This window comes from Caenorhabditis briggsae, assembly GCF_000004555.2.
Source record: "Caenorhabditis briggsae complete genome, chrX, whole genome shotgun sequence".
Lineage (NCBI taxonomy): Eukaryota > Metazoa > Nematoda > Chromadorea > Rhabditida > Rhabditidae > Caenorhabditis > Caenorhabditis briggsae.
This window is the reverse complement of record NC_013491.2, coordinates 10820897-10836199: the sequence shown is the minus strand read 5'-3', so window position 1 is coordinate 10836199 and position 15303 is coordinate 10820897. Positions and strand designations below refer to the sequence as shown.

Here is a 15303-nt window from a genome sequence, read left to right as displayed (position 1 = left end):
GCGGTCAATGGACGTCTTCTTCTTCTTCTTTTACCGGTGTAGGGGCAATCCGGAATAATCGTTGGCTATCGGTGTCTTTTTCCGACAGGTAGCGGTGAAAAAGAAATAGCCACTCATTACACTAACCCGCATTTTCACTTTTCTCTAATTCAAAGTTCAGGCCAATCCGTGTTTTTTTTCTTTTAGTGGAATAAGGGAAACATTTTTTTATTCCGGAAAATCAAAGGATATGAATTACAAAAAACGCAGGGCAGTACACTGTTCAGTATTATTCTAAATGTTGAGAGCTCATCGGATCATTAAACGCACACATTGACGCAGGAATGGAACATGGAAAACTAGAGTATGGTTATAAAAAATGATACTGGTGCAGACAAGAATACACAAGAGGAATGTATCTACAGGTTTGGAGCTGAAGGATGGAAAGATTAGCTATCAAGAGACAAGAACGTTTGAGAATTTCACAATTTACAGTAGAAAATGAATAAAATAATGAGAAAAATAAGCTAAAAGACGTATTGAGCATAAAAAGCTGTAGATGAAGCTAGGACCAAAAGGAAACAGGTTTTATTGTGGCTCAGTGGAGCGCTTACGTTTTCTACCGGTCACTGAATAGTTCATCTCGCTTTCGTAGGAGTCAAGTGATACCTCACGCCAAATGTAATACGGATTGAAGTCGGCTTCAATTTTGAAATCGAGTTGACCTCCGACTGGCTTCACTTTGTGATCCTCGGTTTTTAGTCCCGGTTTCATAATTTTGCGGTTGAGTAGAGCATATCCTAGCCATTCGATTGGATTTGCAGGTTTCATTTTTAAATTGACTAGTTTTGCGAGAACCTGAAATTTGATCAATGAGAGAGGAATAACGGATAGATAAAACTTACGAATTCCAGATCAGTCTTAATATTATTCTCGAGATAAGTTTTCGGAAGTTTGCAAGAAGCGCTCATCCATGATTTCTGACACTCTGGAGTCATTACAGCGGAGAGGGTAATTGCGACTTTCATTTTCTTCCTGGAAAAATATTTATCTTGAGTTGCATGACGAAAAAGTTACAATCAGCTGAGTTTTCTGATTATCTCGATTCAAAGAGATGGCCCGCTCATCTTTGGGGAGCAGTGTATTTCAGTAAAAGTAGGCCGGGCCGGGCTTTTTTCCGAATTTCGAAGGCCCGGCCCGGCGGGCCCGTCATTTCATAAGTTTTGAAATTTTTTTAAAAACCACATAAAGGGGACCCTTATGTGATTTTTTTTAATCAAAAATGTTTTTTCGAGTTTTTTCGATCTTTTTAGATCAAACAAATCAAACAAAATCTTTTTAGATCAAACAAAATTGAAAATTTCCTCAGGCCCGGCCCGAGCCCGGTCTTTGGCGTGCCGGCCCAGAATTTTAAAAGTATGGTTGCAGGTATATTTTCGGAAATTTTTAATTAGAACTCCGTCGAGAAGATGAGTTTGTAAACGAATAGTATATTTTGAGTGTTGAGTTTCTACAGGATAGTTCACGGATGGCTGAATCCTACATCCCATAAGAATCGTGGACAGTTGGCTAAATAAAAAACTGTTACACATTCAACAGTTTATTGAAAAATACATTTCCTCATACTTGTGGAAATGAATTATGCTGAAAGTTCATGACTATAGGCGGAGGTGGGTCAGCATCCGGATGATACTGACTAAAAACTGCCTCAGATACCTTCAGAAGCCGAACACTACTCTACTTTCGCCCAACAATTAGGAGCTGCCCGCAAAGTAGTTACAGCACGTTCATGGTTCCCTGTGGCAGTTTGCCTTTCGTTCTCAAAATAAATACTTACTTCATCTCACACTCATCATCGCTTCCTTCTGACTCGGTTGCTGAATTCTCCAGGCTCTCTCCATCGTCAACGAGTGGTGGGTAGACTGGTCGCTTTGGCATGTACTGATTGAATGCAGAGACCAGCTCTTCTTGAGACAGTGGTACAGACGCCATGGATACCGCTGCAAAAAAAATACTTCAGTTAAAACTCAATAAAGGACAGGAAAAAGGTATTTTATTGCGGGAATTTATGAAAACTTTCTTTTTTTCATTGAAAATCATTTAAATTCGTAACTTGAATGTAGTAATCAATAATAATTACTGTTTCATTTGTCGATTCTCTAGAAAAAACAAAGACATACGTGGATATTAAATCAATAACGCTATAATTGTATTCGAACGTGAGGAACGTGCGCGATTAGCGCGTCAAACACACAAGAAATGTGTCAGCACAAATACTGGCGCAATTCGCTCGATTCATATTAATTCTCCATATTATCAGCACTAAAGTTTGGAGAATAGAATGAAAAAAATAATTTAGTTATTTTCGTAACAATGAAGAAATTGCCGATTTTTTGAGACCAAACATGTTTGGGTTTGTAATCATTAACGCAAAAAAGTGATACAACATACAATCGTCTTCTCGAAAAAAAAAGAAAAAAATAGAAAAAAAAACTGAGAATGTACAATGAAATACATTTACTTGAATCAGAATAATTGAAACATATGCGAAAAATTTGAATTTTTTTTCAGAAAATATTTTTTTTTAATTTATCACTAGAAGTTCAGGAAGAATAGCGAGACAGAGAAAAATGGAACATAGCAAAAGAAAAACAAGAAAAAAAGATTGCTCCCGGTGAGGCTCGAACTCACGACCTTCAGATTATGAGACTGACGCGATGCCCACTGCGCTACGGAAGCCATGGAATCTCTAACGGCACAATTAACGAAGCGGAAAAATAAAAACATTTTTTTCAATTTGTGAATAAAAAAGAGAAAATAAAACTTTTACATGTAAATAATTGATTATTTATAAATTTTTATTGAATAATTGGGAGTTTATTGTTTTTCAACAAGAAAAAATTAATTAGAATTTCGACAGCTTACATCTACTAGCCATAATTTTCAATTAGTTTTTCGACAACTTAAATTTTATATCAATCGATCCAGAAGTTTGGGTCGGGAAGAAAACTCTCTTGGAGGATAGTTCGAAAATCACTCGTTTTTAAGATATATGCTAAAAACAGGTCAAAAAAGAAATCAACTTAGAGGGTGCAGATTAGGGAAAATAATAGGGAAAATAATTCACGTTTTTATTCATTTTTTTACGTGCACCCTCAAGGATTCTGCCTCTTGTCGAGATCCCTAAACTGCATCATCTACGTTGATTTTTTTTAAGCCTGTTTTTGACATATATCTCAAGAACGAGTGATTTTCGGACTATCCTTCAAGAAAGTTTTCTTCCCGACCCAAAATTCTGGATCGATTGATATAAAAATCTCAAAAATTTTGAAATTAGCGGACGCCCCCTTTAATTTCTGAGAAATCGAAAAGTATCAAGTCGTGCATCGAACTCAATAAAAGAATTGAAAATTAGAAATGAGGGTTTACCTAAAAGAAAAGAAAGAAAAAAAGATTGCTCCCGGTGAGGCTCGAACTCACGACCTTCAGATTATGAGACTGACGCGCTGCCTACTGCGCTACGGAAGCAGGCGAGTAACCACAGGGTGTTGCGCCCACAAATATCAGAGAAACGCGAGAAAAAAGGAATAATGCAATGAGGTGACATAGACGAGGCATTGGGCCATGTGTGGATTCATTCGAGCTGTGGCAATGTCCAACGAAAAGATTTCTTGTGTATATGGAAATAAGAACTTATTACTCATAGTCTTTATTTTAAGGAAAATAGAACCGAAAGTTATGTTTTTTAATCGAATAATAAAAGAAGAAGAGTTTGAAACCAATGGATGAAAATGAAAATGCGCTCAAAAAGTGTAAGAATGAATCCCACGATAAATAAATGAGCTGAGAGAGTATTTCATCAGAAGAGCTTGGAATTTTGGTGAGTAAAATGAAGGTAGATATAAGATAAAAAAGAAGAATCCATGAAACATATCACAAACTGTCACAATTTCAGGTGAGAAGTGAATTTTGATTGGGGTGTGGTGGAGGAAAGAACGTATAGATAAAATGCGTGATTTTGTAGAAAAAGATACAGTGAGGAAAGTAATATTGATTTTTGAAATCAAACGATGATAAAATTTAGGGTCAGTGATAGGATAAGGGGTGGTTCACCGTTTTCTGGCAGTGATTTAAAGATAAAACAAAATAAATGGTGAGCAATAGATGGAAGCAGAGTGTCAGAAATATTCCGAAAACAAAAATAAAAAATAAAAAATTTTCACCAAGAATTTGCCTTTCGTATTTTTGAGTTCAAACAATTGAGAACAGTGAAAGGTCATGTAAAATAATGCATAACTTTTTGAAAATAAAGGCTGTTTGGGGCTACTGGAGAGTGAATGAAAAACGGGGGCTAAAGCAGATGACATTTCTTAGCAGATATCACAACACATTTTGAAACCTAGATGGAACGAAAAATAATTTTTTCAATTATTAAGATATATCGGTACGGTGGTTAATTTTCTTGGTATGACAACATAGGAGGCAAATTAAACGGCGTCTAGTGACGTGGCACCCAGATTGGATTTGTGGATTCCTTGCTGATAAGGGCGTACACTCTGGCGAGCACATCATTGGCGCTGTGCACATTGGAGATTTCATCTGAAAAAGGCAACATTAAGAACCAGCAATTCCTAGCTTGCAACTTACGAGTGAACAAGTCTCCGAAACTTTGCTCGATTCGCTGGCATCTGGCATATTGAGCTTGAGCCTCGTCCTCACTCATTGCACGGTCTTCTTGTCTGTTAGAGGCAAGTTGGTTGTCCAAATCCCTGAAAATCCAGATGTAATTTCAGTAATACTACCAGAAAAATTACATGATCTGCTTTGGAGATGCAAGCTTGACGAAAATGGAGATTGGTTGAATGTTAGCGTTGGTCTGGAGTCGGCGGATAGCGTTTCCACTGACGTCTAGGATACAATGCCTTCCTTGACTAGCAACATCACGGACACTCTGAATGCTGGTTCCGTAGAGATTGTTCTGGAATTGTCCAGCTTCAATGAACAGGTTGTTCTTGACATCTTCCTCCATGATGTGCTTGTTTACGAAATAGTAGTCACGTCCGTTCAACTCTCCTTCACGTGGTTGGCGAGAGGTATCTGAAAATGGAATAATGAGAAATTAAAATTTTTCGATTTTACAACTTACGTGGAACACAGCTGCTAAATCTGGCAGGGTCACGGTTGACAAGCTCATCGTTGATTCTGTCCTTGAGAGCTCCGAGAATGATGACTGGGCGGACGTAGTTGATGTTCTCTCTATCAACAGTTTGATAAGAGAACACTGGCTCCTCGGCAACGTTGGCGGTCTCTTCAGCCAGATCGTTGAGTCTGTCGGTACTCTTGACGAATGGGAACTTTCTCGAGAAAGACAACTGACTACGGCTTCCACGACGATGCTCCAATCCGGTGCTGCTTGAGTTTCTTCCAAGGGATTGAGATCCTGAGTTGAAGTTCACTTGCTTTCTACGAAGTCGTTCTCGTTTCTCGACACGCTTTCTGGATGGAATCACTTGCTCTGTCGTCTCCTCTCCGTTCTCCAAAACCTTTCTGGCGGTCCACCACTCATCATCAGACGAGTTGATAATGTGGAGGATGTCTCCATAGTTGAAACCCATGGTTCTGTGTGGTGGGACCGAGTTTTCACGAGATGGATCGAAATCGAAGAGGGCTCTGACGTATTCCGATTTTCTATTTAATGTTCCCATTCTGGACTGAGAGATGACGTCGTTTCTCAGCTTCTCAATTTTGGACTCGAAGATTTGATATTCACTTGGTCTGTACTGAAGGGTAAGGAACACTGGATTTCCGACGTTTCTCAAAGCCTCAGCTGCTTCCTTATGCGTAGCACTTCTCAAGTCAACACCATTGACTTCTAGAAGAACATCTCCGGTCTTGACGTTTCCACTGAGATCGGCAACGCCTCCAGGGAGAACAAAACTGATATAAATTGGCTCGTTATCTTCTCCACCAACAATGTTGAATCCAAGTCCGTTCTGTCCCTTGACAAGTTGAACTGGACGTGGCTCAACAGGAATTCCAACTGGAGTCTGGGAGCTGTAGCTGGTGTTCACTGGTGCTCCAGAGGAGATGTGGCTTTGAGATCCCATCGAGCGATTGTAGTCTTGAACGGAGCTCGCTAAAACATTTTGGATTATAAGAATATTGTAAAAGTTTTAGAAAACTTACGTCTAAGAATTGGGGTTTGAGAGACATAAACTGGACCGTTGCCCTTCTCGACAACTAGACGAACACGATTTCCAGTGTTTTTGAGAACATCAACTGCGTAATCGTGAGTGACATCGATCAATGAGTGATGATCGACTTCCAGAATCTTATCTCCTTCTCTGAGTCTCCCGTCAGTGTCAGCAGCTCCGTCTGGGATCACTTTGGTCACATATATATCAGTATCTCCCTTGACGTGCTCATTTCCGCGTCCTCCAGCAATCGAGAATCCGAGTCCGCGAGCTCCCTGTAAACAATATATATTTTATTCAACCTTTTTAAAAATGTGTGTCACCACTCACTTTGATCAAATCAATGACAGTCGTGTTGGGTCGTACGACACGGTATTGTTGGACGGATAATTGGCTCAATGATCCGTGATGAACAGGTGGAGGTGGTGGTGGATGCAATGGAGTTGATGGAGAGTGAATTGCATGTTGTAAGTTGCCAGCGCTTACAGATGGTGTAATTCCACTGCGTAGATAGGAAGTGGATCCTCCGAAGTTTCCTCCGATGGCGATTGGAGCATCATCGCGACGACGCTTGAGATGAAGAGTGACAAGGTTTCCGGAGCTTTTGAGTGCATTGACAGCTACTTCGTGTCTCACATTTTCACAGCTGATGTTGTTCACCTTTGTGATAATATCATTCTTTCTGCAACATCAACTATTAAGATACCCTACTATTAATAGGCATGATATACCTCATATGACCATCAGCAAGTGCGGCACCTCCTTCAATAATATTGGTGACATAGATCGAGGTATCTCCGTCTTCTGTTGGCTGGTCCGTACCTATAATCAGATTTTCGATTATGCAATAATTGCCATTCTGGGCGATACCTCCAGTGATTGAGAATCCAAGGCCAGTGTGACCTTTCTCCAGATAAACTGTCTCAATCTCCCATTTACGGCCATACTCGTCGATGACTCCGTTGTGCTGTAAAATTTCTCGATTAGGATTCGTGGCACTAGTAAAGATAAAAGGCTAACCTCAATAGTGCGTCGCTCAGGACCGCTTGGTGTGTCAACTGTTCTAGTCGTGACTTCCTTCCATGTTCCATCATGGCTAGTCTGACGTTGACGCTCATGGAGATAGGATGTGCTAGATGAGTTGTATGGAGAAGATGAGAGTCCATTGACAGCAACTCCGTTTCCGAGTCCAACCGATCCAAGACCTCCTCCATTCAGATACGAGAATCCTCCACGATCTCTAAGCTGAAATTCCACAAGGTTATAGATAAACTCCCAGAAATCAAAAACTTACATCTGAAGCAAGTGGAGTAGTGCTTGAAAGATTATAGTTGGATGTGGAAGTCGTTGTGATTGGGGCGCGGCTGTTGTGAAGAAGTGGATGAGCTTCCAGTCGTTCAATCAGTCGCTTCACTTCGGCAACCTTCTGTGCGTATCCTTTTCGATCGTTGAGCAAAGTTTGTTCGTACAAGTCATGAATGTCGAGAAGTGTGTTCATCAAGTTTGACTTGAATCGCGTGATGAGTGTTTCGATAGTCGTCCGGAGCTCCTCATCTGTGTGTCTGCTGAGTGCAAGATGGTACTCTTCCAGAAGCTCTATCGACTGATGCGCTCCTGTAAAGATGTATTTGATGTTTCTGTTTAGTCCCATTATTTATCTTAAGCCCTTCTCAATTTCCAATTAGACATAGATTTTTCTCTTGGAGTACAATGTTTCCACTTTCCCCCCTCCTGATGATTCATTTTGCGGCAAAACATGGTCAACAAAAAAGTTATCATGCGCAGCACTGTCGACATTTCTCTTCTCTTTCTTGCAACAAACAGCGATGAGTCATCCAGGGATGCGCAGCGCACCTCAATTCCCTCGTTTTCCTTTCGGAATGTACAAGACTGGCCCCCCGGAAAGCCTTCGGAATGGAAAGGAGAAGAACCCCGGTCGGAGGACTGTCGGACACGTATGCGCGCACCATCACAAACAGATTGTTTTCTTTTTGTCCTCCATCTTTTACCTTCACTGCATTTTCTTCTTCTTCTTCGTTTTCGTCTTCTTCTTATACAAATATAATGTTTGCGCATTCAGAGAGACGCATCCTCACCCCCTTTTTCTTCCACCACAACCACCATGCGCGCGCCACAGAAAGCATCGAGAGGGAGGGCTCCGACTAGTGTGAACTTTTTGAAAAACGTATACAGAAATTATTACGTATACCTTTGCTATCTATGTGTATCGGAAGAGAAGATGCGGGTGTATATGTCAACACACACCGAAAACGGCATGAGGTACAAAATCGAGAAGAAAGAAAAAGGAGACGAATGGGGGTGGCCGTATTTGGCAGTTTTTAGGAGGCGATAAGACGATTGAGACAATATCAGTAAAGTCATGAGAGGGTTTAATGGAAAAACCGACGCAAGAATTTTGTTTGGCTAATTCTGATCATTGTGACATTGAGTTTAACGACCACACGGCGACGGTAGATGGCGGTTTTATGATAATTGTTTTAAAGGCGCCAATAACCGAAAATGAATGATCGGCAGGTTCAGAAATCCCCCTTTCTTTATCCATAATTTGAACTAATGATTTGGCCCAGAAACTCACTTTCCGATGACTCGAGAGACATGTTTCCGTCGGTGTTGGGTTTCAACTCCCACTGCTATTTTTTCGATGCTTGTCGCTGAAAAAAGAAGAAAATAAAATAATTATAAGTTTAAGACGGTTGTCAGGGTGAGAGGCTTGAGAGAGAGAAGACCAGGAGAAAACAAAAAAAAGACTCAATTTTAATAAATTTCGAAAAACAGAGCATAGAGACGATAGAGACAAAAAGGAAAAACTGTGGCGGTGATAAGACATAACTTATCAGAAAGAAACAAGAATTTACGGCAAACACACGCACACACATACACATACACAGGGCCCAAGCCGACAGTGAGTTTGTTTTAGCGAAACTTGATGTAAATAAGAGGACAAGGAGATGCCGAGAGCAAGACGAAGGGAAGAATCGAAGGGATTGAAATTTCAACAGGGGAAGAGGAAGAAAAGATTTATGAGAATTAATAAATCCATCGTGGAAAACAAATGGAAAAATGGTTGAAATTCCGAAAAAAGGAAGAAGCCGAACTAAAAAAATTGTGGGGTGTCGAATTTCAATTCGCAGAATTTTGCATATAATTTTCATCTTTTTTGGGGGCTCCAATCTTCTACGATTTGTGGGTTGAGATGTGGAAAAATACAAAAATTATCCTCGTTGTTGTATTCCGGGCGGGTCGCATCTTACTCCAAGATAAGTATCTATATTGGAGGTGACTGGAGGCGAAACAGAGAAGGCAAAGATCTGATAGATATGCTTGAGTGGTGGTGGTGGTGGAAGAGGAAGAAGTAAAAAAGGGTTCGCGTATAGGTAAGGTGAGGAAGAGAGGGGTCTTTTTGGCGTTCATTGGACACCAAAACCTCCGCTATGCCGATGGTTTTTATTATAGGTGTGGGTGGAGGGTACGGAAGAATCGCAGAAGAATCTCCTCCAAAGAAACGGATGTGTATAGATGAATAGATAAAAATGAAACAATCTAACTTGCTGATTTTTTAGTTAGCTTTCTCAACGTGGTTTCTTTCTTCAAGCTGAGCTATCAAAAATTAGCAAACGGTAACAGGTAGATCAAAGATTTCTAAAAAATGAGCTTGTGAGCCCATCTTCAGCTGGAGCGTCCGATCCAGAACTGACCATACAGATCGTACACATATTGAAACTGGAGGGACCGTGAAATGATACATGAGTGGTCAGAAAAGGAGGACACATCAGAACAGCAAAAAAAACAACACTGTCTTATTCTCTCACTCTTCCCGGATGAGTCACGGTCTGTGTGAAATTATATTCAACATGTACAAGCCAACGGAACATTAGTCATGGCATGCGGGAAAGTGAGAGAGAGAGAGAGGATGGTAGTGTATGGGTCTGGATGAGATGGTAGAAAAAAAAACTTCAAGAGAAGAACATCTATTGTACGAAAACATGTAAGGAATTGGAAAGTATGGAGAGGGAAAGAGTATGAGAGAAAAAGTGAGGGGAACGCTAAAAAAACCAAATGTGGTGAATAGAGCGTTTCGGAATAGAGAAACGGAGGAACACCTTATATCTTGGACATCCAATGAAGTTTCTAAAAATTCAAACGAAATTCAGAAAAAAAATTTCCAAAAAATAAATCTCCAGCATCCCGCCACGTGTTTGGAAACTACTTTCATAGCTGAATAGAAGACCTGATAGCTCCAGAGCTTTCAATCTTTAAACCTCCATTCGAGTTTTAGAACTGAAATCAGAGTCACCAAAATTGTGAATCCTCAAGATTGGAAAGATCTTGATATTTACCGCAAAACTGGTATGATACTGATATACCAACTAAACCATAGCTTCTATCAACCTCCAACTTTTTAAAACTGCTCGATCTTTGCACTCGGAGCCATTTAATAACTACAGTATCAAGTCTCAATGGTCTCACGAATTACAAACAAGGTATAAACATGTATTTTTCTATAAAACATGTCTATTGCCTGAAATGGAACGCACAAGTTACTCACTAACTAGAATGTTAGAACAGAGAGACGAGAGCGAAAATGGCAAACATCGAATCGAATCAAATGGAATCAACACATTCGATCATGGGTTAGATGTGTGGAAAAATAGAGATAGAAAGGATGTGACACAAAAGGGAAGAGCATGGGAAATAGGAAAAAAAACAAAGTGAATGGGAATCATCAAAACGAATCGATCGGTTTCCCAGAATGTGTCGTGGAGCGGGAACCGAAACTGTTTATATGCGAATGTGTTGATCGGGAGGTGGTTATGGTAGCTTTTGATGGCCATAAAATCGGAGGCCCCTAAGAAAGAAGTCGACGAGAACTAAGCGATAGAGGAGAAGCAGGGAGAACGAGGGGGGTGCTGGTTTTGCTGCCCCAAGATAATAGTTTCTCAACAAATATTATCATGACAAACAATCGGTACGATGAAAATGGCGACACTGTGTTGGAGATCAAGTGTCATTAGTAGAAACGGAAATGAGTCAACCGCTTCCCTTTAGTCGATGAGCCATTTAAGGTTTCGAAGTTTTTTTTCGAAAATTCTGTATGCAGAGGCAAAAAAAAGTAAACGATTGTGCATGAATTGGAATAGCTATTGATAAGATGTGAAACGTGTGAAAATATGGGAGTAAGATGGGAGATAGAATGAGGGGTATTGACAGTCAAAGGCATTGGTGCGTATAGTTGAGAAAATGCTTACGCATCTTTTTTCCCATCTTTCTCTCTACGGGGGACTTTCCAAGCCCTGACAAATAGTTTTGCGTATTCCCCTTTCATCGCCGAATTTAGAAACCCCCCACAGCGGGAGGTAACAACTTGTCCTAATCATTCACACCTTCAAACAAACGGTTATGCATAAAAAGTCAAGTGGAGGCTAAAGAAAAAGCTAGAGAAAGTCTCTGAAACACTCCGAAATTAACTGTAATAATTCTAAGAAAACGTTTCTATAGAAACAAAAAAAAAAAAGAAAAGAAGGAGATGAGAACAAATTTGAATGAGCGTAAGACTGTGGATAATGCGAAGATGTTTGGAGGACATGGTTTTTGTGATCACTAAGGAGGTGCCTCTCCTGTTCACCACTCACTCTCTTACCTCCCAACAAACATCATGTTAGAAGAGAGGGTTGGAAGCATTGCGCCAGAAAAGTCGGAATAGTATGCAGGCAACTTTTTCGTGGACGGAAAACACTGAGATTATGGAATGGTCAAGGTGTCTTCCTTTTTCTCTATTTGAATAAAACATAGACCGGACACTAAGTTGTCCCGCCATTTTTTCAAAGAGCTTTTCCAACAACTTACAATCACCTCTTATCTGTTTGGCCGTGGATGCCGAGCACCGAGGGCAAATCATTAAAACATGAGAGAAACATTGGTGGCAAAAAGAGAAGAATTGGATAACTAACAGGCGATGGGGGAGAGTTTTTTCAATCGAAAGAAAGATTCATCATCATCAAAAAGTTTGGAATATCAACAGGGCTCAAAGTTCAGGTTACTTTTGATTCCCAATTTGATGAGCATTTGATAACAGTAAGGCTAAAAATAGCAGAAAAAATTTTATCGTTTCCAGAAAAAAACGGTTGAAAGGGTTTAAAAAAATTAATGATAGCGGTCATTAAGATTAGAGCGACTAAAAATAGCCATGAGGTTTACGAGGAAAACTGAATTTTGTAGGAAAGAAAGAAAAGCATGAGAGGGTTTGGCTCGGCACTAAAAACAATGAAATACATAATTAGTGTTTTTGAGGACAACAACATCTGGAAACGAATAAAATGTGAAAAAGCAAACTAGATGTAAAAATTAATAAGATAAAAGGCAACAAAAAGTTTGAGTGGGACCTCATGTGTTCACTTGCTCCGAGACATCAATGCTTGCTAATCAATTATTGTTCTCTGTCAGCAAGATGACCCGTATATTTTTTGTTGGGTGAAAAGTGAGAAAAGAAAGGATCAATTTGGGACTTTTTGAATACTGGGTCCTTAAAAGTGAAGCTCGTCTGAAAAGTTGAAAAAAAACGTGTCTTGAAGATTTTTTGAGAAATAAAACTTTTTTGAGAATTGTAGAGACTAATAAGAAGTTAATAACTTGACAGTTTGTTAATTTTAGAAGAACTGGGTTCAAAAAATATGAAAACGTGAGTCTTGCAATTTTTAAGAATAGAGCAACACTGGAGTAGAATAATCTCTATGAGAAACAAATGGACCATAAAAATTGGACTTCCTTATTGCTCAGTATTGCTGAATATATTTTCAACCTCCAAGTGGAGTTCAGTGACTTGAAAATATTCAGAGTTGTCTTAAAGTTGGAAACACAGAGACAGAAAAAGTGAGAAATTGTTTCTGTAGAATCTTCCGGTAGCAAAGGTAATGGGCCGCAGCAGCTCGGATTAAATGCGCGTCCTTCCTAACGACAATGCAGGAAAAACAAGGTGCAATAGGAAGAGACGAGGTGTATAGAGGTCAAACCCATCTTTGGACAAACGTTCCCCTTCTCTTACAACGAACCGTGGCCCTCCTTCTCCTTCACTCTTCACTTACTTTCCGTTGCAGCAGAACGGTTTTGCCGGAGATGAGGGGCGGTGGAGAGAGATGGGTGGAAAATGAACCAGCGGTCATTCAAGATGAACGAGAGATGCGATGGGACCATGTCAGGTGTGCGGAGACGCTGATTCCCATCTGATGTAGATATTGGACGCTTCGGAGACAAACAGACACCCAAACGCTAGCGAAGGGGGGCACACAGACACACACAGAGACTCACTCACCTTCCACCACCAGAGACGTACACAACACATCGTCAAGTGACGTGTTTGACTCTACCTGTCTGCCGCTCTCCCCTCATTTACCTTCTGGCTGCTCTCTCAATGAAAGAGGTCATACTTATCGGACTCTCTCCTGGGGTTGACCTTGTCGATGTCTTTTAACCACCCCCCCCCCCTCCCCCAAAACGGATGAACACCGTTCGGCATGAGTGGAATGCGCCACCGCCGCCACTCCCAAGTGTTGAGAAATGCAACATTTTGGCAGTACCGTATCGGCAAAGGTGGGCCAAAAAATTCGGCCTTGGAAGTGTCGGATGAAGAATAAGTGGTTTAGTGGAAAGAGAGATCTAGGAGGGATGAGCGGATCAGGTAGCTGGAGACAGAATGAATCTGGATAACGGGTACAAAAAAAGTGTGGAGATTTGAGAATGGATGCGAAGGTAGCGGGAATAAAAAATTAAAATAGGAGCTCATATCGTGGACTTTCAGACTTTGCCAGACTACAGAAACAGTTTTTCCTGAAATTAAGATATTCCTCAAACTTTAAAGTTAAACTATAAAGCTATTCATGGTTCATCACCTAGAAAGCGCAGAGGTACTGTAGTTAAACATGAATACCGTGAAATGAGGTTCGAAGTACAAAAATATACAGAATTCGAAAAATGAAACCGGAAGAGAGATAACTAGAATTATAGTTTCTATATCTGTACAAACGATAAGCTATTCTCTGAGTCAACGTATGATATGCAAATTTTTTCACAGAGTATAGTAATCTGTGACAAATTTCTGGGTTATAGCACACAAAAAAGGTGAGAACACATATTCTTTCGAGTGATTTTTCTTATTTTCAAGTTTCAGCAAATCAAAATATCCATATTTTTTGAGCAATGAGGTATCCGTAGATAATGAAAAAAACTGTGAAAAATTTAAACAACTCGGCGGATGTATTTATACCGCATTTCTTCTATTTAAAGCTCGCACAAACCGTAAACTTTGAGGTCAATTATCTCAATTCCTGTGAAAGATGTCAAAAATTTTTCAACTGGTAAAATATTGGTGATGTTATGATGAATAGTTTATCAGTTGACAAATTTTTGACATCTTTCACAAGAATCGAGATAATTGAGCTTAAACTTGACAATTTCGGTAGGCTTTTATTAGTGGAAAAACGGTAGCAGTAAAACTCAAAAACAAGAAAACAATAAGAAAAAAGGATCTGAGGATGTAAGGAAACTAGGAATAAAACAGTGACAATTTCTAGGTTATTCAAATGTTTCCTATTAAATGACGTCAGTTCCGCAGGTAAATTATGTGATTTCTCGAGAGAAAAAGGGTCATTCCGTTCATTATGGTTGTTTTGCTGCCAGGTACACCATTATTTACCGCCATCTGCCAAAAACTGTTAGGCTTCCGATTTCTCTTCGCACATGATGTCACTGTATGTTTTTGGTAAGCTTTTACATTGAATCCTGCCAGAAAGTTACTCATCACACCATAGTTCAGTGGCAAGAAGGAAAAATTCCAAAAAGTTCTTTTCTCCTTCAATCTTTCGGTCACACATACGAACAGTTAGTGTGGAGCTTGAGCAAACGAATGAGTTGAAAGACAATAGCCTAACTGTCAACAACACAGAAAGCGCCAAGAAGTTCAATCTCTGAACTGTACATTCTTGATTCAGAGAGTAATTTATTCAGAAATTCGGGAAAATGAAGATAAATGAAGACTAAAATCATGAAACAAGAACATATAAGTGTGTGAGAAAATATGAATAGTAACCAAAATAACTACTAATTATGTATTTCCAGT

The 15303-nt window shown here is 39.8% G+C and overlaps 2 protein-coding genes and 2 non-coding genes across 4 annotated transcripts; all 4 read right to left on the bottom strand.

The window, feature by feature from the left end:
* Window positions 1-567: 567 nt before the first annotated feature.
* CBG14692 lies at window positions 568-1971 on the bottom strand (the record flags this gene model as incomplete). Its single annotated transcript, XM_002644657.1, has 3 exons — window positions 568-837; window positions 885-1014; window positions 1817-1971. The coding sequence occupies 3 exons, from the start codon at window positions 1969-1971 to the stop codon at window positions 568-570; spliced, it is 555 nt and encodes a 184-aa protein (XP_002644703.1).
* A 674-nt stretch (window positions 1972-2645) lies between these two features.
* On the bottom strand, window positions 2646-2718 carry CBG28640. The gene has a single exon. It is a non-coding gene (tRNA).
* A 716-nt stretch (window positions 2719-3434) lies between these two features.
* CBG28815 lies at window positions 3435-3507 on the bottom strand. Its single transcript has one exon. It is a non-coding gene (tRNA).
* Window positions 3508-4477: 970 nt separating this feature from the next.
* On the bottom strand, window positions 4478-8249 carry Cbr-dlg-1 (the record flags this gene model as incomplete). The annotated part of the gene is made up of 9 exons (XM_045239733.1): window positions 4478-4748; window positions 4794-5076; window positions 5126-6115; window positions 6166-6448; window positions 6504-6855; window positions 6905-7140; window positions 7173-7418; window positions 7468-7787; window positions 8183-8249. 9 exons carry the CDS (start codon window positions 8247-8249, stop codon window positions 4478-4480), a joined length of 3048 nt encoding a protein of 1015 aa, XP_045095490.1.
* Window positions 8250-15303: the final 7054 nt, after the last annotated feature.